Source organism: Lagenorhynchus albirostris, chromosome 10 (assembly GCF_949774975.1).
Source record: "Lagenorhynchus albirostris chromosome 10, mLagAlb1.1, whole genome shotgun sequence".
Classification (NCBI taxonomy): Eukaryota; Metazoa; Chordata; class Mammalia; order Artiodactyla; family Delphinidae; genus Lagenorhynchus; species Lagenorhynchus albirostris.
The window spans coordinates 5,613,634-5,629,419 of NC_083104.1; the positions used below are offsets into that span (position 1 = coordinate 5,613,634).

A 15,786-nucleotide genomic window follows, 5' to 3' on the forward strand; every position below is an offset into this window, starting at 1 on the left:
AGCTCAGGAGCCCTGGGTTCAAATTCTGACTTCGCCACGCTCCTAACTGTGGGACTGGGGAAATCTGCTTCTCCTCTTAGGTTGTCTGTTTCCTCTTGTGAAAGATGATAGTCTAAGAGAACCTGCCTCAGGGGTCTTTGGAATGAAGAGAATAGATAAGTATAGAGAATGCTTGGAATAGAAAATAAACAATTGTCACCTATTATTATTGTCCTATCGATTGATCCTTCCTTGGTAGAATCTCCCATCTGTCTTCTGCTTGATAATCTCCTACCCATCCTTTAAGGCCTGGCTCAAATGCCATCACTGCAAAATCTCCTCTGGTCTCTCCCTGCACATCCAGAACTGATTGACGCTCCCTCATCATAGGTCCTGCAGGGCACTGGGTACCCAGCTTCACCACCACATGTTATATTCTGGGTTTGCTTGTCTGTTTCCTCCATAGACCCTGAGTGCCTGCAAAGCTTCATTCCTAGTCATCTTGACTTACCTCAGAGTTTGAATTCCAATAATCATTTTTCACATTGAATTAATCCCATCCCTGCCTCTATCACCCCAGGCCAGGCAACTTAATTCACAATGAAACTATGGTAACAGCTTCCTAACTGGTCTCCCTGCCTCTCTTTCCCCACTCTGATCCAGGCTAACGTTTGAGCCTGACAAGTCCCTGCTCAAAACCCTTCAACGACCGAGTGGAGTCGTAGGACATGGAGCCAGATTCTTCATTCCAGTTTTGCCACAAGCTGATGTGATCCCAAGCACGTTGCTTTCTCTAACGCTTAGCTGCTTCATCTGTAAAATGAAGGCAATCACATCCTCCCACAAGGCAGTAGAGGGAACTCAGTGAAAAATGCATGTGAGTGCATCACCGTTACCCAAATTTAGCTATTACTACTTCTGTTATTGTTGAGAGGACATGAGCATCAGGGAAGAAGGGAAGAGTATCTGAAAAGTCTCTGTCTGGGGACTCAAACTACATCCTGAATGGCCCTGTGACCTGGAGCAAGTTTCTCTAGTTATACACAAAGAGGTGAGCTCTTCACCTGGGGTCCCGTTTCCACCAGAAACTGCATTTAATGTGCCCTTTTGTGAGCCCAGTCCACAAAACGAAGGGGCAAATACTCCTCCCCATGCTTAAAATTAAATACAAATATCAGAGAACCTTGGTGCAGGCTTTTTGTTGTTGTTGTTGTTTTTGCTTTTACCATTTATGGAACGCTTTAATACCCATTATCGGATCTGAAAAGGGCTTTAATGGCAAGAAGGCACAGCAAACTCTTACCAGTAATAATCTCTGGATGGTGGGATTGGGGGTGATTTTAATCTTATTTGTGTTTTCCTAAACCTTCAAAATCTTCTGCAGTTTTCGAGCTGCATAGAGACATGGTTACACACGTTGCGAATGCAGTAAATGCCACTGAATTGTAAAGCGTACAATTTTAGGTTATATGAATTTCACCTCATCAGAAAGATGATGGGAAGCTGCAATACTACATGCATGATTTCCTAGTCACTTATTAAAATGTGGTTTGAGGCGAGACCAAAAGAGAACTTTTAAGGTTCAAAAACAGTTCAATCAGCTGTTACATTCCCCCACTCATGTTCAGGTCACTGTCCCAGGCGGCCAGCCTGCAGTGCGGTCCTCCGACCACCAGGGATCTCTGCGAAGGCCTCGCGTCCCCGCTCGCGAGCGAGCGCCTGCTCTTACTCTTGCGCCTTCGGAGCACGTGTGCGTGCAGGAGGCGTGGCCCAGGGTGGGCGCTAGACAGGCCAGGCAGACGCCTACCCGGTTGCCTGTTGGGTTCGTACCAGCCTCGTGTCTGACTGGTCTGCAGCGCCGAGTCCTTGCCGGGTCTTCCACTCCCCGCCCCCGGCTCCAGCCTTCTCCCGTCTGGGCCGGTCCCCGGCTTCCATCTCCCCACCTCAGCGGGTACTCGTTCCCCGCCTGCTGCCCTCCACGGGTCCCTGTCAGAGCCCCGGCCCCATGGCTCTGCAGGCTTTGCAGAGCTCGGGGGTGGCCTTTCGCAAGATCCTGTGTCACTTCCCCGAGGAGTTGAGCCTGGCTTTCGCCTACGGCTCGGGGGTGTACCGCCAGGCGGGGCCCAGCTCAGACCAGAAGGTGAGCCCGGGTCGGCCCCACGCCGGGAATGTTCTCACGAGTTCCCTTTGCCTTCGGTCCCTCCAGAGCCGTAGAGCTGCCTGTTTGCTCTGCGCACTCCACGTATCAACTGGCAAAGTACAAGCCGTACAAAAGTGCTCCTAGTAGAACGACAGCGTCAGCTGAGTTTTGAAGGATACATAGGAGTCAGCTTAGGTCTAGAGCGGGAGGTGGAATCATGTGGAGGGAAGAGCTGATGCGGGGACAAGATGGAAGAAAGGAAGAGAAATATTTGCCAGGAGCTAGTTCAGTGCTCCCAGCCTTGGCCGAACATTGGAGTTTTCTGGGAAGCTTAAAAAAATACTGATATCTGGGTTCCAACTGCGGAGATTGAGATTTAATTGGTCTGAGATGAGCCTGGGCTTCAGGAATTTTAAAAACTTCCCAGGTGATTCCACTACGCAGCCAAGCTTGAGAATCACGTCTCTGGTTGTAGGAGAAAATACAAAATGATTCTCCTGACTTTGGGAAGCTGACGGAGTGATTGTAGGGTCAGGGCATGTGCAGTGACGTTAACTGACCGCAGAAGTTAGTGATGAGCAGTATATTTGCCCCTGCTCGGGACATGTAACAGGAGTCTGTTTAAGGCTACGCATTGCTCTCTTCAGAGTTGGCTGAGCACAACAGTAGTGAGGGTACAGTTTTCCTTGTGATTGCAGTTTTTTTTTTTCTTCTGCAAATGGAAAAAAAACTTTGCTTCCAAGGTGGCGACAAGATTCAAGACATAGCAGACAAGTGGCAGGCAGGTATTTTCCATTTAAATGAGGCTTTTAATTGACTTTGATACAGCTTTTGAGCTCTTGCTGAATTAATGTAAAAGGAGCGGGAGTCTAGATGGAGATGTTTTCTGTCTGTACAGCTCGTGTTCTGGACTGGGTTTCTTTAATAAATGAAGGAAATGGTAGTGTGCAGTTTGCAATAGGGCCTCGTGGATTTGGACACCCGGCTGTAATCTGTCTTTCAGTTAACCTTCGTCTCTTCGCTTCCTGGTGAGGCCGTCTGTACTGTTGCTTGGATTTCCTGTTTCCCACCTATACTAGTATTTAAGTAATAGTTTTCTTTAAATTGAGAGCATATGAGAAATTACAGATTTGGGGCATATAGGTTGGGCAACCTAATTGTAGTTTGCAATAGGCTAGTTATTTTCTTGTAACAAATTAACATAAATTTTTAAAAAAGCGTGTCCACCCCAAATCTTAAGTATCACCACTGGTTTGTGGATCACACTGTGGGAAACTCAGAACAGGCCTTGGCCTCCTGATTCTCTAGCCACCTCTTCATTTTCCTGTGTAGATTTTCCTTTGAGCAGACCTGGAATTCCCTCCAAGGAAGGGTCCTTCATTTTCCCTCACCCTCATTCCCTACAAGTTAACAAGTAAACTCCAGCACCTAAGTCTCTCCCAGATGAGCCCCTGCCCTCAGTGCCTTAGTGGCAGTTAGCCTCGTGCGGTGTTCCATCCTCTAGTCTCTCCTCCTCCCTTTCTACTGCAGGAACATTAGCATGGTAACCAGCCTCCCTCTCTGGTCCCATCTCCCGCCACTCCCCTGCCTGCGTCACATTCCAGTCCTACCAGCTCTCATCTCCACAAGAGTGTTTTCCTCTAACAGTACTCCCTCCCTTCCTCAGGCCTCCTAGTACTTCACCAAGCCTGCTGAACTCTTGCACATTCTTTTAAGACTCAGACTTATCAAGAGTCTGGAAGAATGTAAACCTGTAGGAAAATTCCTCCTTCTTCTCTGAGCCCACTCTGAGTGAAGTTAGTGTATTTTGTGTTCTCCTACCAAGTTTTTGCTAGCAACCTGTCTATTCTCCCCAGCAGACTTTGAGGTCTTTACCTCTATCCCAGGACCTATCAGAGCTCATCGTAGGTGTTCAGTGAGGGGTTGGCAAATGGGTGAGAGTTAAAATAACTTATTTCCCTTTACATAACACTTTATAGAGCTTGTCCATATGGTGTTATTGATCTGGGAGAAAAGTAGAGCACGTTTAACTAGATTTAGATGAAAGACAGTGTGGCCAAGTGGTCCAGCACAGAATTTGGAAGCAGATTATGTCTCACTCAGTAGCCATGTGTCCTTGGGCAAGGAACTTACTCTGTGCCTTGGTTTTCCTTTCCTATAAAAATGGGATAATGACAGTACCTACCTTGTAGGATTGTTTTGAGACTAAAAAGAGTTACTATATGTATAATATATAAAGTGTTTAAAAGAGGTCTGGAACATCACTTCAATAAGTGTTACTGTTGTTATGTGAGTTGACAAAAACGAAGCTCAGATTGGTTCCAGAGACTTGCTTAAGTTTCTGATGACAGCCCTGGGTCTGCTGTTAATCACAGCAGCATAGAGTCTTAGAGCTTTCCACTCTGCCTAGGTGCCTTTCTAGGAATTAAAACTAAAATTATTCTCTTTTCTTCACCTCCCAGAATGCCATGCTGGACTTCGTGTTCACAGTCGATGACCCTGTTGCATGGCATTCAAAAAACCTGAAGAAAAACTGGAACCATTACTCGTTCCTAAAAGTTTTGGGGCCCAGGTTTATCACCACTGTCCAGAATAACTACGGTGCCGGGGTTTACTACAACCCATTGATCATGTGTGATGGGAGGGTAAGTGACTGCGGGCCTTTGTCTTAACTTGGGTGGTTATTAACCTTTGTTAATAGAATACCAGCTAAATAGATGTGTTCTTACAGTTAGGAAATGTTCACACTTTTGCTGGATGAAGGTGGTGAATGTGACTGTTTTTAGTTTTTGCTTTTGGCCAAATTTTTTTGGTTCTCAAATTTTAGTGTGCATCAGAATCACCTGGAGTGCCTGTAGGACGCACAGATTGCTGGTGCCCACCCCCAGAGTTCCTGATTCAGTAGGTCTGGGGTAAGGGTTTGAGGATTTGCATTTTTTAAAAACTGAGCGGTAATTGTCATATAACATTGTAGTAGTTTTAGGTGTGCAACGTAATGATTTGATATATATATATATATAGTGAGATGATTACCCACAGTAAGTCTAGGTAACATCCATCACCACATGTATTTACAATTGTTTTTTTTTTCTGGTGATGAGAACTTTTAAGGTTTACTCTCTTAGCAACAAAGATTTGCATTTCTAACAAGCTTTCAAATGTTGCTCATGCTACTGGTCTGAAACAAACTTTGAGAGCCACTGGTTTGGGCAGTGGGAGGAATAGGCGGACCCACTGTGGATCAGGGTGGAAATTAATCTTATCTACATACAGAGGGGCAGACACTCCCAGAAAGAAGTTGGAAGTGGAGAGGGTATCATAGGAGAGGGTTTCATAGGTAGACGGGAGCATATGGTGCCTCTTGTTGCCATCGGGTGGGTGGAATTTGATGAGGGGTATTGGAGAGCAGGTGAGAACCCCGATCCCAGCAGAGGGTTGTGTGACAGCGGGAACCCTGCCCAGCCGTCTTTCATATGGAGGGCCCAGGCTCTAAAAGGGCTTCCCGGAACTAGGCAGGACCCCAGTCTGAGAGGACCAATGGGGAACTGAGTCAGATGCCTCCTAGAGGTCAGCTGGGCTGAGGGTGACTCTGCTGTGCCTGCTTTGCTCCATGCTGCCGAGGGCTTAGAGCAGTCATCCTTTGATGTGCAGATGAGTCACCTGAGGCTCCTTTTGAAATGCAGATTCTGATTCATTTGGTCTGGAATGGAGCCTGGTATTCTGCATCTGGTGATGCTGGTGCTACTGGTCAATGGACCACACTTTGAAGGGCAGGAGGTTGGAGTACTGACTTGAGAAGGATTTTGAAGACCTATCTGAACGTGGCAGGAATGAGTGCTGTGGTTGATTGGTGACGTCTTTGGGCCATACATTTACTTTTCTGGTTAAGGTCCCACCCGACACCACCTGTGGTTCGCAGATGAGGAAACCAAGGTTCAGAGAGAGGAAATGACCTCCCTAAGGTCTTTCAGCTAGTTAGTGACAGGCCCCTGTGATGTTCCCATTACCTCTCAGCTGTTACGCACCTGCAGCAAGAAGGGCTGTCTGCAATACTGTGGCCAGAGTGGAGGGAAGAAGGTTATTCAGCGCAACGTTGCACATCCACTCTAGTCCTGCCAGACGCGTAGCTGTGTTCTTTCTCCATATTAATATTATGCTGAGCCGATCTGTAATTAGTAGTTTCAAATCATATTACAAGCTCCAGTAACCCAATGTTTGGGCATAATTATGTGCCAAAGGGACTGTACTTTTTAATTGAAATTCTTTAGCTACTTTTTAGATACTTGCAGCCTGAGAAGGCTGTTTGGGTACTGAAGTTCAGTGAAGTGAGTCTGAAGATATTTGTTGAAGCAAATGGGATTTCATAACCTGGAACAACTGCATTCAGGGTTTGTGTGAATTACTATTGAAATGAGCTTGACCATAATTCCATGTGTTCAGCACTGATAAAGAGGTTTTATTTTTGAATGTTGCTGTGTGATTATAAAAGTGTTTGAAATAGCCTATAGTGAAAGAGAACTTCACCATGTAAAGGATGTCAGTGAAAACGTTAAAGAAAATTTCTTGTGCTTTGTCGTGAAGCAAACGTTGGAAGCCCAGACTGAAATTCAGGGACCTGGTTTAACTCTGCTATATGTGGTACCATCTTGGGCACATCATCTGTTCTCTCCAAGCTTCAGGTTTCTTATTTCTCAAGTGAGAAACGTGAACCATGTTATCACTTCTTGAAATGTCTGTGGTGAAGGACCGTCACGAGAGCCTGAGTTAAAACAGTGGTCACTTCACCTCGAATACCTGAGGAAACACACAGTCTTGGAAACTAATCCTTTGCAAAAGGTTTTGTGGAGATGTGTATTTTTACGAGGTAGGCAGTTTGAGTGGCTTTGGAAATCGAGCTTCTGCTCTGGTCAGAAATTCATTTTATTTCTTTATGTTTTGTACTTGCATAAGCATCAGTGTGGTATTTTGCTATTTTTCATGCCCATTTCTTTTCTTTTCCAGCTTATCAAATATGGCATTATTAGCACTAGTGTTTTGATTGAAGATCTCCTCAACTGGAATAACTTATACATTGCTGGACGACTCCAAAAACCGGTGAGTGAGTGTTTTATTAGGGATGTCTCTCCTCTCTGAACCTCACCTTACTTTGATCTTTGTGATTGCAATGATGTAGAAATGAGTTTCACACTCCTTTCCCTCCCTACAGAACTTGTTGCCAGACAGTATCCAGGTATTACCCACACTGCTCCCTCCCTCCTTCTCAAGATTCTCCAGTTGTCTGAATGCATCAGGTTCAGAGTCAGTCCGTTTGGCTGGGGAGGATGGCAGAAGAGGTGTCCAGTGCCTTGGCGGAGCCTCGGTCGGCCTCCCCAGATCGCCACCTCTTCTGGAATGCAAGTGCCGTGGGGCACTGTTTGTCCAGTGCTTTGTCCCAACAGTGCCTGGGACGATGCCTGGCTTGTAGTACGCATTCAGCAAGTGTTTGTTGAATAAATGAATGAGACAGGTCATCATTCTGAGGCTAGTGGACTCTGTTCCCCTTTATTCTCTTCCTCAGGCCCTACCCTCATTTGGGACGTTGCTGGAGGAGGCTGTAGGGGCAGGCTTCTCCGGCTTTACTAGAAATGGAAACAAACAGAAAACAGGAAAAAAGTCGAGAGGACTTGAACTTTTGACTCGCATTCACAAATATCAGGTTTCCTCTTTTTTCCAGTCGTATAGTCTGTTTTCTGAGAGGGGGTATTTTCGAACTATTTGAGGACTTCCCTGGTGGTCCAGTGGTAAAGAATTCACCTTCCAATGAAGGGGGCTCAGGTTCGATCCCTGATCGGGGAACTAAGATCCCACATGCCGCAGGGCAACTAAGCCCGCGTGCCACAACTTTTGAGCTCGCGTGCCTCAACAAGAGAGCCCGCGTGCTGCAAACTACAGAGTCCACACGCTCTGGAGCCCGCGCACCACAACTAGAGAGAGAAAACCCGCATGCCACAACTAGAGAGAAGCCTGCACACTGCAATGAAAGATCCTGCATGCTGCAGTGAGGATCCCACATGCCACAACTAACACCCAGTGCAGCCAAAAAAATTTAAAAAATAAAATTAAAAAAAAAAAAAGAACTAGTCGCAGTTGTCTGCGACTGCCTCCAGTTTCCCTTTCCCGCAGAAATCACGGCTAACTGGAGAATTCTTAGGATAACTAGACAGTTGCTAATCTCCCAGCAAGGAAGAATTTTCTCTGTGCTGTCAGAGGGTCTTAGGTCCCAAAGAGGGTTCAGGAATTATTCCCAAATGCCTCTCATGGGTGACTATGCTGCTCCTTTTTTGTCAGCTATGGCAAGAAATTAGAGAAATTTATACAGTCCTAGCTTGCTTGGTTGTGTCATAGAATCTCTGTTGATATATGTGGGAGGTTCAGATTCTCTTGCCTTGTATCTGGGCTTAAAATTTAACAGTGTAGATCATTAAGACATACAGAAGCATTTGATCAGGGTGATAGTTACATGGGTACATCCATGTGTAAAAATTTGTCAAGCCGTGCTGATTAGATTTCTTTGCTTTACAGTATATAATTTTTACTTCACTAAAAACACATTTTAAGTCTGGAAACAATAGGTTACTGATTTAATTTCATATTTATGTAGATGAATTTCTCATTTCTAGGCTGGATAACTAGTAAGCCTCATAATTAAGCAAATAAATGTAATTGGAAATTTGTAAATATTCCTTTTCTTTCCAAGTTTCTTTTTAAATATACAAAATATGTAGTTTGATGGGAAGATTAATAAACGTGGAATTAGAAGCCTTGGGCCTTATTCATTCCTGCTACTTATTAGCTGTTTATGTGATCTTAGGCAAGTTGTTTTACCTTTCTGGACCTCAGGTAGTTTCTCTGTAGAATGGGAGTAGCAATCCTTGCCCTGCCTACTTCACAAAGGTGTTGAAAATTGGAAGCAGAATGGTAATGCTGGAAAGGACACAGGTGTTTTAGAATCAGACAGATCTGGGGTTTGGGTCCCAGCTGTGACACTCCCCAGCTGTGTGACCCTGCACCAGTGACTTAATCTCCCTGGGCCTTGTGACACCCTCACCTGGGGACAAGGCCAGTGACACCGACCTCAAAAGGTGTTTGAGAAATGCCTAGATCTAAAATGTCTGGCATCTACTAGACACTCAGGAAACAATCTTTCTCTTCTCTCTGTCCTTGCCTGTCTCAGAGTTATTTTGAGATAAAATGAGATATTGAATGTGATATTATTCTCTGTACTATGTTTTGTGCTTGGAATAGTTCAAGTTTTTTTAGAAATAGGCTGTAGAAAACTATAATGCCATGAAATCTCAGAATGTAAACACTGGAAATGACCTCACATTTCATCTAAATGTCATGTATCCTAAAAAGATTAAAACATCAATTCAAGGCAAGTAGTGACAGATACACTTATCATACAAAACTGCATTTCTCAGCTAACTTGGAGAAGAAAACGTTCTTTGTAACAGTGACTGCCCCTCCGACTTATTAAGAAGCTTCTAGCACAAGAAAATTAAACAATCTTAAAAACCATTTGAGGTGTTGAACATGACACGATTTTAAAAAATCAAAAATCATAAATGGGTGAATTAACTCTTCCACCCACACCTGCCTCCAGTTTCCCTTTGCCGCAGAAATCACGGTTAACTGGAGAATTCTTAGGATAACTATCTTTAAACTATTTTTACCTCTAGGTGGCAGCAAATATTAATCAAACTCCATGAAACAAATCCGATGAAAAGAAAGGGTTGGTAGCATTTTGGACAAAAATAATGGGTGACTATCTTAAGAAAGAATTGTGAGAATGAGTGTGAATTTTTTGTTTTTATGTGTTTTAAAACGAGTTACATTAAATTATATTGTCTAAAGCTCTAAAATTATCTTCCATATTGCAAATAGAGTAGAATTTCTCAGTCACTAGCAATTTAAGTCTTTAAAAGGAATATGCAGAGGATATATGGGAACTCTCTGTACTTTCCATTTGGTTTTGCTGTGGACCTTAACCTGCTCTAAAACATAAAGTTTACTATCAAAAAAATATATAAAGGAGTACTTGGCTTAAAAAGATGGACATTTCTGGAAAAAGTTGAGTGCAAATTAAATTTCTATCAGACTTTACCATTACCTTACCTCATAATTGAGGAGATGACCCATTTTTACTTCTAGTGCAGCTTTAAGTTTGAGTTATTTACCAGTCAGTTTTCCAAGTCAAGAAACAAGAAAAGTATTTAATAGAACCTTGTTGTGGCCAATCTTTTTTTAAGTCAGAAGTCTAAAGTAGTATTTTCACTTCTGTAATTTATTTAATGTAAGTTGGATTTTTGTATTTCATGTTGTTTTGTATTTCATGTATAGATAACATGGCTTGAATTTTTAAAGCATTCACATTGGCAAACAATGGTATTTTGCCACCTTGTTAAGAGGATTTTAATTTATTTTAATGTATTCATTCCAATATATTTTCTCTTTTACTTGCTAGTCATATAGCTTTTTATAACAGGTTTACTGAGATATAGTCACATAGCATATAATTCAGCCCTTTAAAGTGTACAATTCAGTGGTTGTTAGTATATTCACAGTTTGCAAGCATCACCATATTGTAACTTTGTTGATTTACTTTTTTGTAGATAGTAAAATCCCAGCGGTATAAAAGGTCCCTGAATGGGACTTGGAAAGCCCAGCTTACTAGTCTTGGCTCTGCCCGGCTGAGAGCAAATCTTTGGACTTCTAGCCTTGGAAATGAAAAGATTAAGCCATTCATTTACTTATTCAAAAGACAACTAAGTTTTTTTCTCTGTGCATGCCAAAAGAATTTTTTTAAAAAAATCACCACATTGCTAGCCTCAAGAGCCCACAATCCAACAGGTAGATGATAAGGTTTTTTTTAATTCAGCTCAAATGTTCACTGTTTCTTTTTGGTCCTCCAGCAAAAATTAGCCTTTCTGTTCATTTGGAATGGAAAACTACTGCGGGAAGTGTCATTTGCTTAATGGTCGAGTATTTGAACACGAGGTAGGACTGTGTCCTTTGTGACTATAACTTCACTCTTTGCAATTCAAGCTCTGTCTCCATGTGACTATTATAGAGGAGACCACATGTGACTTTCTCTTTTTTTCTATCTTGAAAGGTACTCACAAATCTCTCAAGTTGGGCTTTTGAAAGTCCCTTCAAGTGTTGCCCCTTCCTCTCTCCAGTAAAGATTTTCCCCTTGGCAGTAGTGCTAATGCTATATCTGTGGTTCAGTTCGGGGCATTCCCAGTAAGATACAAACAGCTATTCACAAATCTGAGGACTTTCTTTTTTTCCCAGGCCTCTCTGGCAGTGTCCCAAGGGTTCACTGGCTTTTCACTCTGAACAACAAATAACAGTGCTTCTGAGACAAGTTGCTAGTTCACCTTACACTGGAGAACCAGATCAGCACAGTAGCAGAGTCTTCTGAACTGACATTTTTCCTTTGAGTAAGGATGATTTTATTTTCACTCTCTTAACCTTAAGTAGCAAACAGACTGCCTTTTTTTTTTAACAACCTCACGTAGACACTTTCTTGGAGAACAAGGGTATTTTATTGAAAAGGAAAATTTCCCCAAACTTTTTCCTTTGCATCTTTGTTAGTATCTCAAAATCACTTCTATTTTCATTGAGTTTCTATAAAAAGTTCCCCCCCACACACACACACACAGAAGAGGGTGAGGAATTATTGAGCAGGACCTGGTGAATGAGGATGAAAATAGGAATTTGGAAGTAAACAGGCTTCACAGGCTCACTTCACGAATCCTGGGTCCTGGTATGGTGTGCCACTGTTCCTCGTGGGGAGATCTTTTAACCCTCTGGGCCTCAGTTTCCCCGTTAGTGAGATGAGGAGGTTGCCCTCCTAGATCCTTGACTCTGTATGGAGTATAAGGAGGGAACGTTATTCAAGGAATAGACATAGGAATTATAATAGGACCTTAAATTTTGTTTTAATCATCTTTCAAGATTAAAAGTTAACAAGAACAGAATGCATGAGGATAACTCAAAATATTTAGATCTGGATTTGCCAAGTACAAGGGTGTTACCCTGATTTTTGCCATCAACTCATTATGCAACCTTGGGCAGATCATGCTGCTGGACTGCTTCTTGCTTTGACTATCTGCAGATGTTTGCAATAATACTGAACTCACCCAAGTGCTGCAAGCCTTAATTCAGGGCCATTAAGTCCTTGTAATTATGAGGGAGGAGGTGGTAGTATGGAATTAAGTGGCTTACCTATCACATGAGAGTTTTGTACGGTATAAATATTCCCTTAAAAAAAAGTAGGGACAAAAGGTAAAAGACAGATTTTAGGTTCTTAAGCCAGATTTATAAAATAGTTATGTTTTCTAATATTGCTTTTCACAATTAATAAAAAAAATTAGAGAAGAAACTATACTTGGGGATATACATCATTCCTGTCTTTCCTTGCTATCTAATAAAATTTTAGTTTGGAGTTTCTCATACTGTATGTGTCTTTTATGTGCCATCTGAATTTTGTCAGAAATTATCTATATTTGATAAATAAAAGGCAATTTAAGCCCTACTTTCTAGAACATGAGAAAAATGTGGTGACAGCACTAAATGATTTAGAGATGGTGGTTACATTTCAGATACATGGGTGTCCTTATTAGGGATTTCTAGATCCTTCACTTGTTGAGAAAATCAGTCAGAAGCAACATGATAGTTTAAGATTATGTCAGGAGTGCAAATTGGCACAATTGCTACAAAGAGCGATTTGGCAATTCTAGTTCAAAGTAATTATACACCTTAGAGCAGTGGTTCTCAAAATGTGGACCCTGGGCCAGCAGCATCAACGTTACCTGGAAACCTGTTAGAAATGTACATTTTCAGGCCCTAGCCAGGCCTACTGAGTCAGAAACACTGGAGGATGGGCCTAATAATATGTGGGGGTATTTTTGGCTGCGTTGGGTCTTTGTTGCTGCGCATGGGCTTTCTCTAGTTGTGGTGCACAGGCCTCTCATTGCGGTGGCTTCTCGTTGTGGAGCACGGGCTCTAGGCGCGCGGGCTTCAATAGTTGCAGCATGCGGGCTCTGGAGCGCAGGCTCAGTATTTGTGGCACACGGGCTTAGTTGCTCCGTGGCATGTGGGATCTTCCCGGACCAGGGATCAAACCCATGTCCCTTGCATTGGTAGGCAGATTCTTAAGTACTGCGCCCTCAGGAAAGTCCCATAATATGTATTTTAGCAAGCCCTGCAGGAGATTCTGATGCTTACTAAAGGTGAGAACCCCTGGCTCAGAAAAACGCTTGCGTGTGCAACAAGAAACACAAGGAATCTCACTTCAGCTGCGGCTTCAGATGAAACATCTCATTTAATCTTCCCAGCAACCTTATAAGCTTGGTTCGGTTATTAACCCTGTTTTACTGATAAGGAATGATGCCCATAGTCAAAGAGCTAGTAAGAGATGGAGCTAGGACTTGAACACACTCTCTGAACTGCAGTGCAGTCTTTAAAACCAATCTGAACACACTGGAGCAATTTGTATCTTGATGGATTGGGAGAAGTCAAAGACAGCAGATTCTACTGTAGCTAATTTTCTTTCCCTTTTCCTTAGTCACATTCAAAATCAGTTCAAAATAGAGCATGACCTGCTTAGGTTATGTATGGTTAAGAACAGAGGTGCGTTCTAAATAAAGAAGTAAAATGCCTTTTTCCACCATAAAATTAAGAGAAGAACAGTGAGATTAAAAAATTAAAAAATACTAAATTTCCCAAAGGTCATTTATTCCATTTTGTGCTGACTTCTTTTTCAAAACTCATGTTGAATTTCCTCATTTAAGAACAATATTTGTTTTTCTTTCCTATGTCACGAGTTCTCTGATTTGGGCTTAAAACAGGAGACTCTGGAATTGCTTATTAGAATAATAAATATTTCATGTCAACTGGCCTAATACTCAAAGATCATCAGGGCTAAGTGTTTAGGACAGTTCCCGTGTATGTATAAACACATAGATTGGGCAGTACTCCACTTCTGGAATTTTTCTTCTGAATGTTCTGCTTTTTCCAGGTGAAAATCGTAGCAATGAATGAGAACGTCGCTCTCAGGTCGGCCCTGGATAAAAATCTGAAGAGTGCCGTGACCGCTGCTTTCCTCATGCTCCCCGAAAGCTTTTCTGAGGAAGACCTGTTTATAGAGATTGCCAGACTCTCATATTCAGGTCAGTAGGTTTCATGCCTGTACTTTCTACAGGAAGGAGATTCGCTGTTGGAAGACCGTGCAGGCCAGACACCCCGCCCCTCGCCCTGCACTGGAGCTGCAGCAGCCGAGGCTCGAATCCCACCACCTCTTTGAAGGTCGAGGCAGGAGTTCTTTGATTTGCCTCCTTGCCCTCAGGGTCTCTTCCTTTCCACTTCTCTACATAGGGTCACCTTTTTGTTGTTGTTATTGTTCAATTTTATTTTGAAACAATTTCAAAGGTACAGAGACGTTTCAGTAATGATCCAGAAAACTGCCATGTGCCCTTTCCCCGGAAATGTTTCGCCACACTTGTTTTATCATTCTGTATCCGTGGTTTTCCAAAGCTAGTGAGCAGCTGAATCCTCTGGAGGGCTTGTTAGAACAGACAAGACAGCTGACTTGCGAGGTCTGGGCTGGGGCCCGAGAATCTGTATATCGAGCAAGTTCCAGGTGATGCCTGATGCTCCTCCAGGGATCCCACTTTGAGAACCACTGCTCCCTCTGTATGTGTAAATGCGCCATATTATATATATTTTTTCTGAACTACTAGAGAGTAGGTCACAGATACCGCGTCCCCTCTAGGCCAGATTCTTCAGTACGTGTTTCCTAAGAACAAGGACATTCTCTTATATAACCACAGTACAGTCACCAAATTCAGGAAATTTAACATCAATACAGGACTTCTGTCAAATTGCTGATCCTTATTCCAGATGTTGTCAGTTGTCCCAATAATGTCCTTTATACTGTTTTTTTCCTTCAAGTACATGATCCAGTCAAGGATCATATATTGTACTTCGATGCCATGTCTCTCTTTTTTTTTTTTTTTGGTGGTACGCGGGCCTCTCACTGTTGTGGCCTCTCCCGTTGCGGAGCACGGGCTCCGGATGCGCAGACTCAGCGGCCATGGCTCCCGGGCCCAGCTGCTCCGCACCATGTGGGATCTTCCCGGACCAGGGTACGAACCCATGTCCCCTGCATCGGCAGGCGGACTATCAACCACTGCGCCACCAGGGAAGCCCACCATGTCTCTTTTATCTTTTAATTTGTAATGTTTCCTCAGCCGTCCTTTGTCTTGCATGACATTCACATATTTGAAGTCTACAGACCAGTGATGTTGGTGCCCTGACAAGCAGCATTTTCTCCTTTCTAAGCGAACTCTGGGGAGACATTTGAAGGTGAGGCAGATACGCTGCTTCTTACTAAACTTGCCCTCCTAGTGTGAGTTTCCACTGATGGTCCTTGCTTGAGCCAGTCTTTACTATGATGGGCACAAAGTGGAGACTTGCCCACTCCGTCTTTCCTCACGTTAAAGAAAGCTTGCCCTCCTTCCCCAGTCATCTCTTTATTTATCTAAATATTAACTTCCTTTCCCCTTAAACCAGTTGTGCTCCTCAGAGATGTCAGGGCACAGGGGAGGCTGAGAGGGCGGATC

The 15,786-nt window shown here is 43.2% G+C and overlaps 1 protein-coding gene across 4 annotated transcripts in view; it reads left to right on the forward strand.

The window, feature by feature from the left end:
* The first annotated feature begins 1,853 nt into the window (after positions 1-1,853).
* Positions 1,854-15,786, forward strand: part of TAMM41 (TAM41 mitochondrial translocator assembly and maintenance homolog) — a 55,051-nt gene continuing 41,118 nt past the window's right edge. For 2 of the 4 annotated variants that reach the window (XR_009542694.1, XM_060161155.1), the window contains exons 1-4: positions 1,854-2,119; positions 4,582-4,764; positions 7,121-7,213; positions 14,184-14,334. Coding sequence is in view for 3 of the 4 variants with exons in the window: in XM_060161155.1 (XP_060017138.1) it covers positions 1,985-2,119; positions 4,582-4,764; positions 7,121-7,213; positions 14,184-14,334 (562 nt within the window). In the remaining variant the exon portion in view is untranslated. Of the gene's footprint in view, positions 2,120-2,862; positions 2,905-4,581; positions 4,765-7,120; positions 7,214-14,183; positions 14,335-15,786 lie in introns of all 4 variants that reach the window. The other 2 variants (XM_060161156.1, XM_060161157.1) reach the window with 2 other exon arrangements.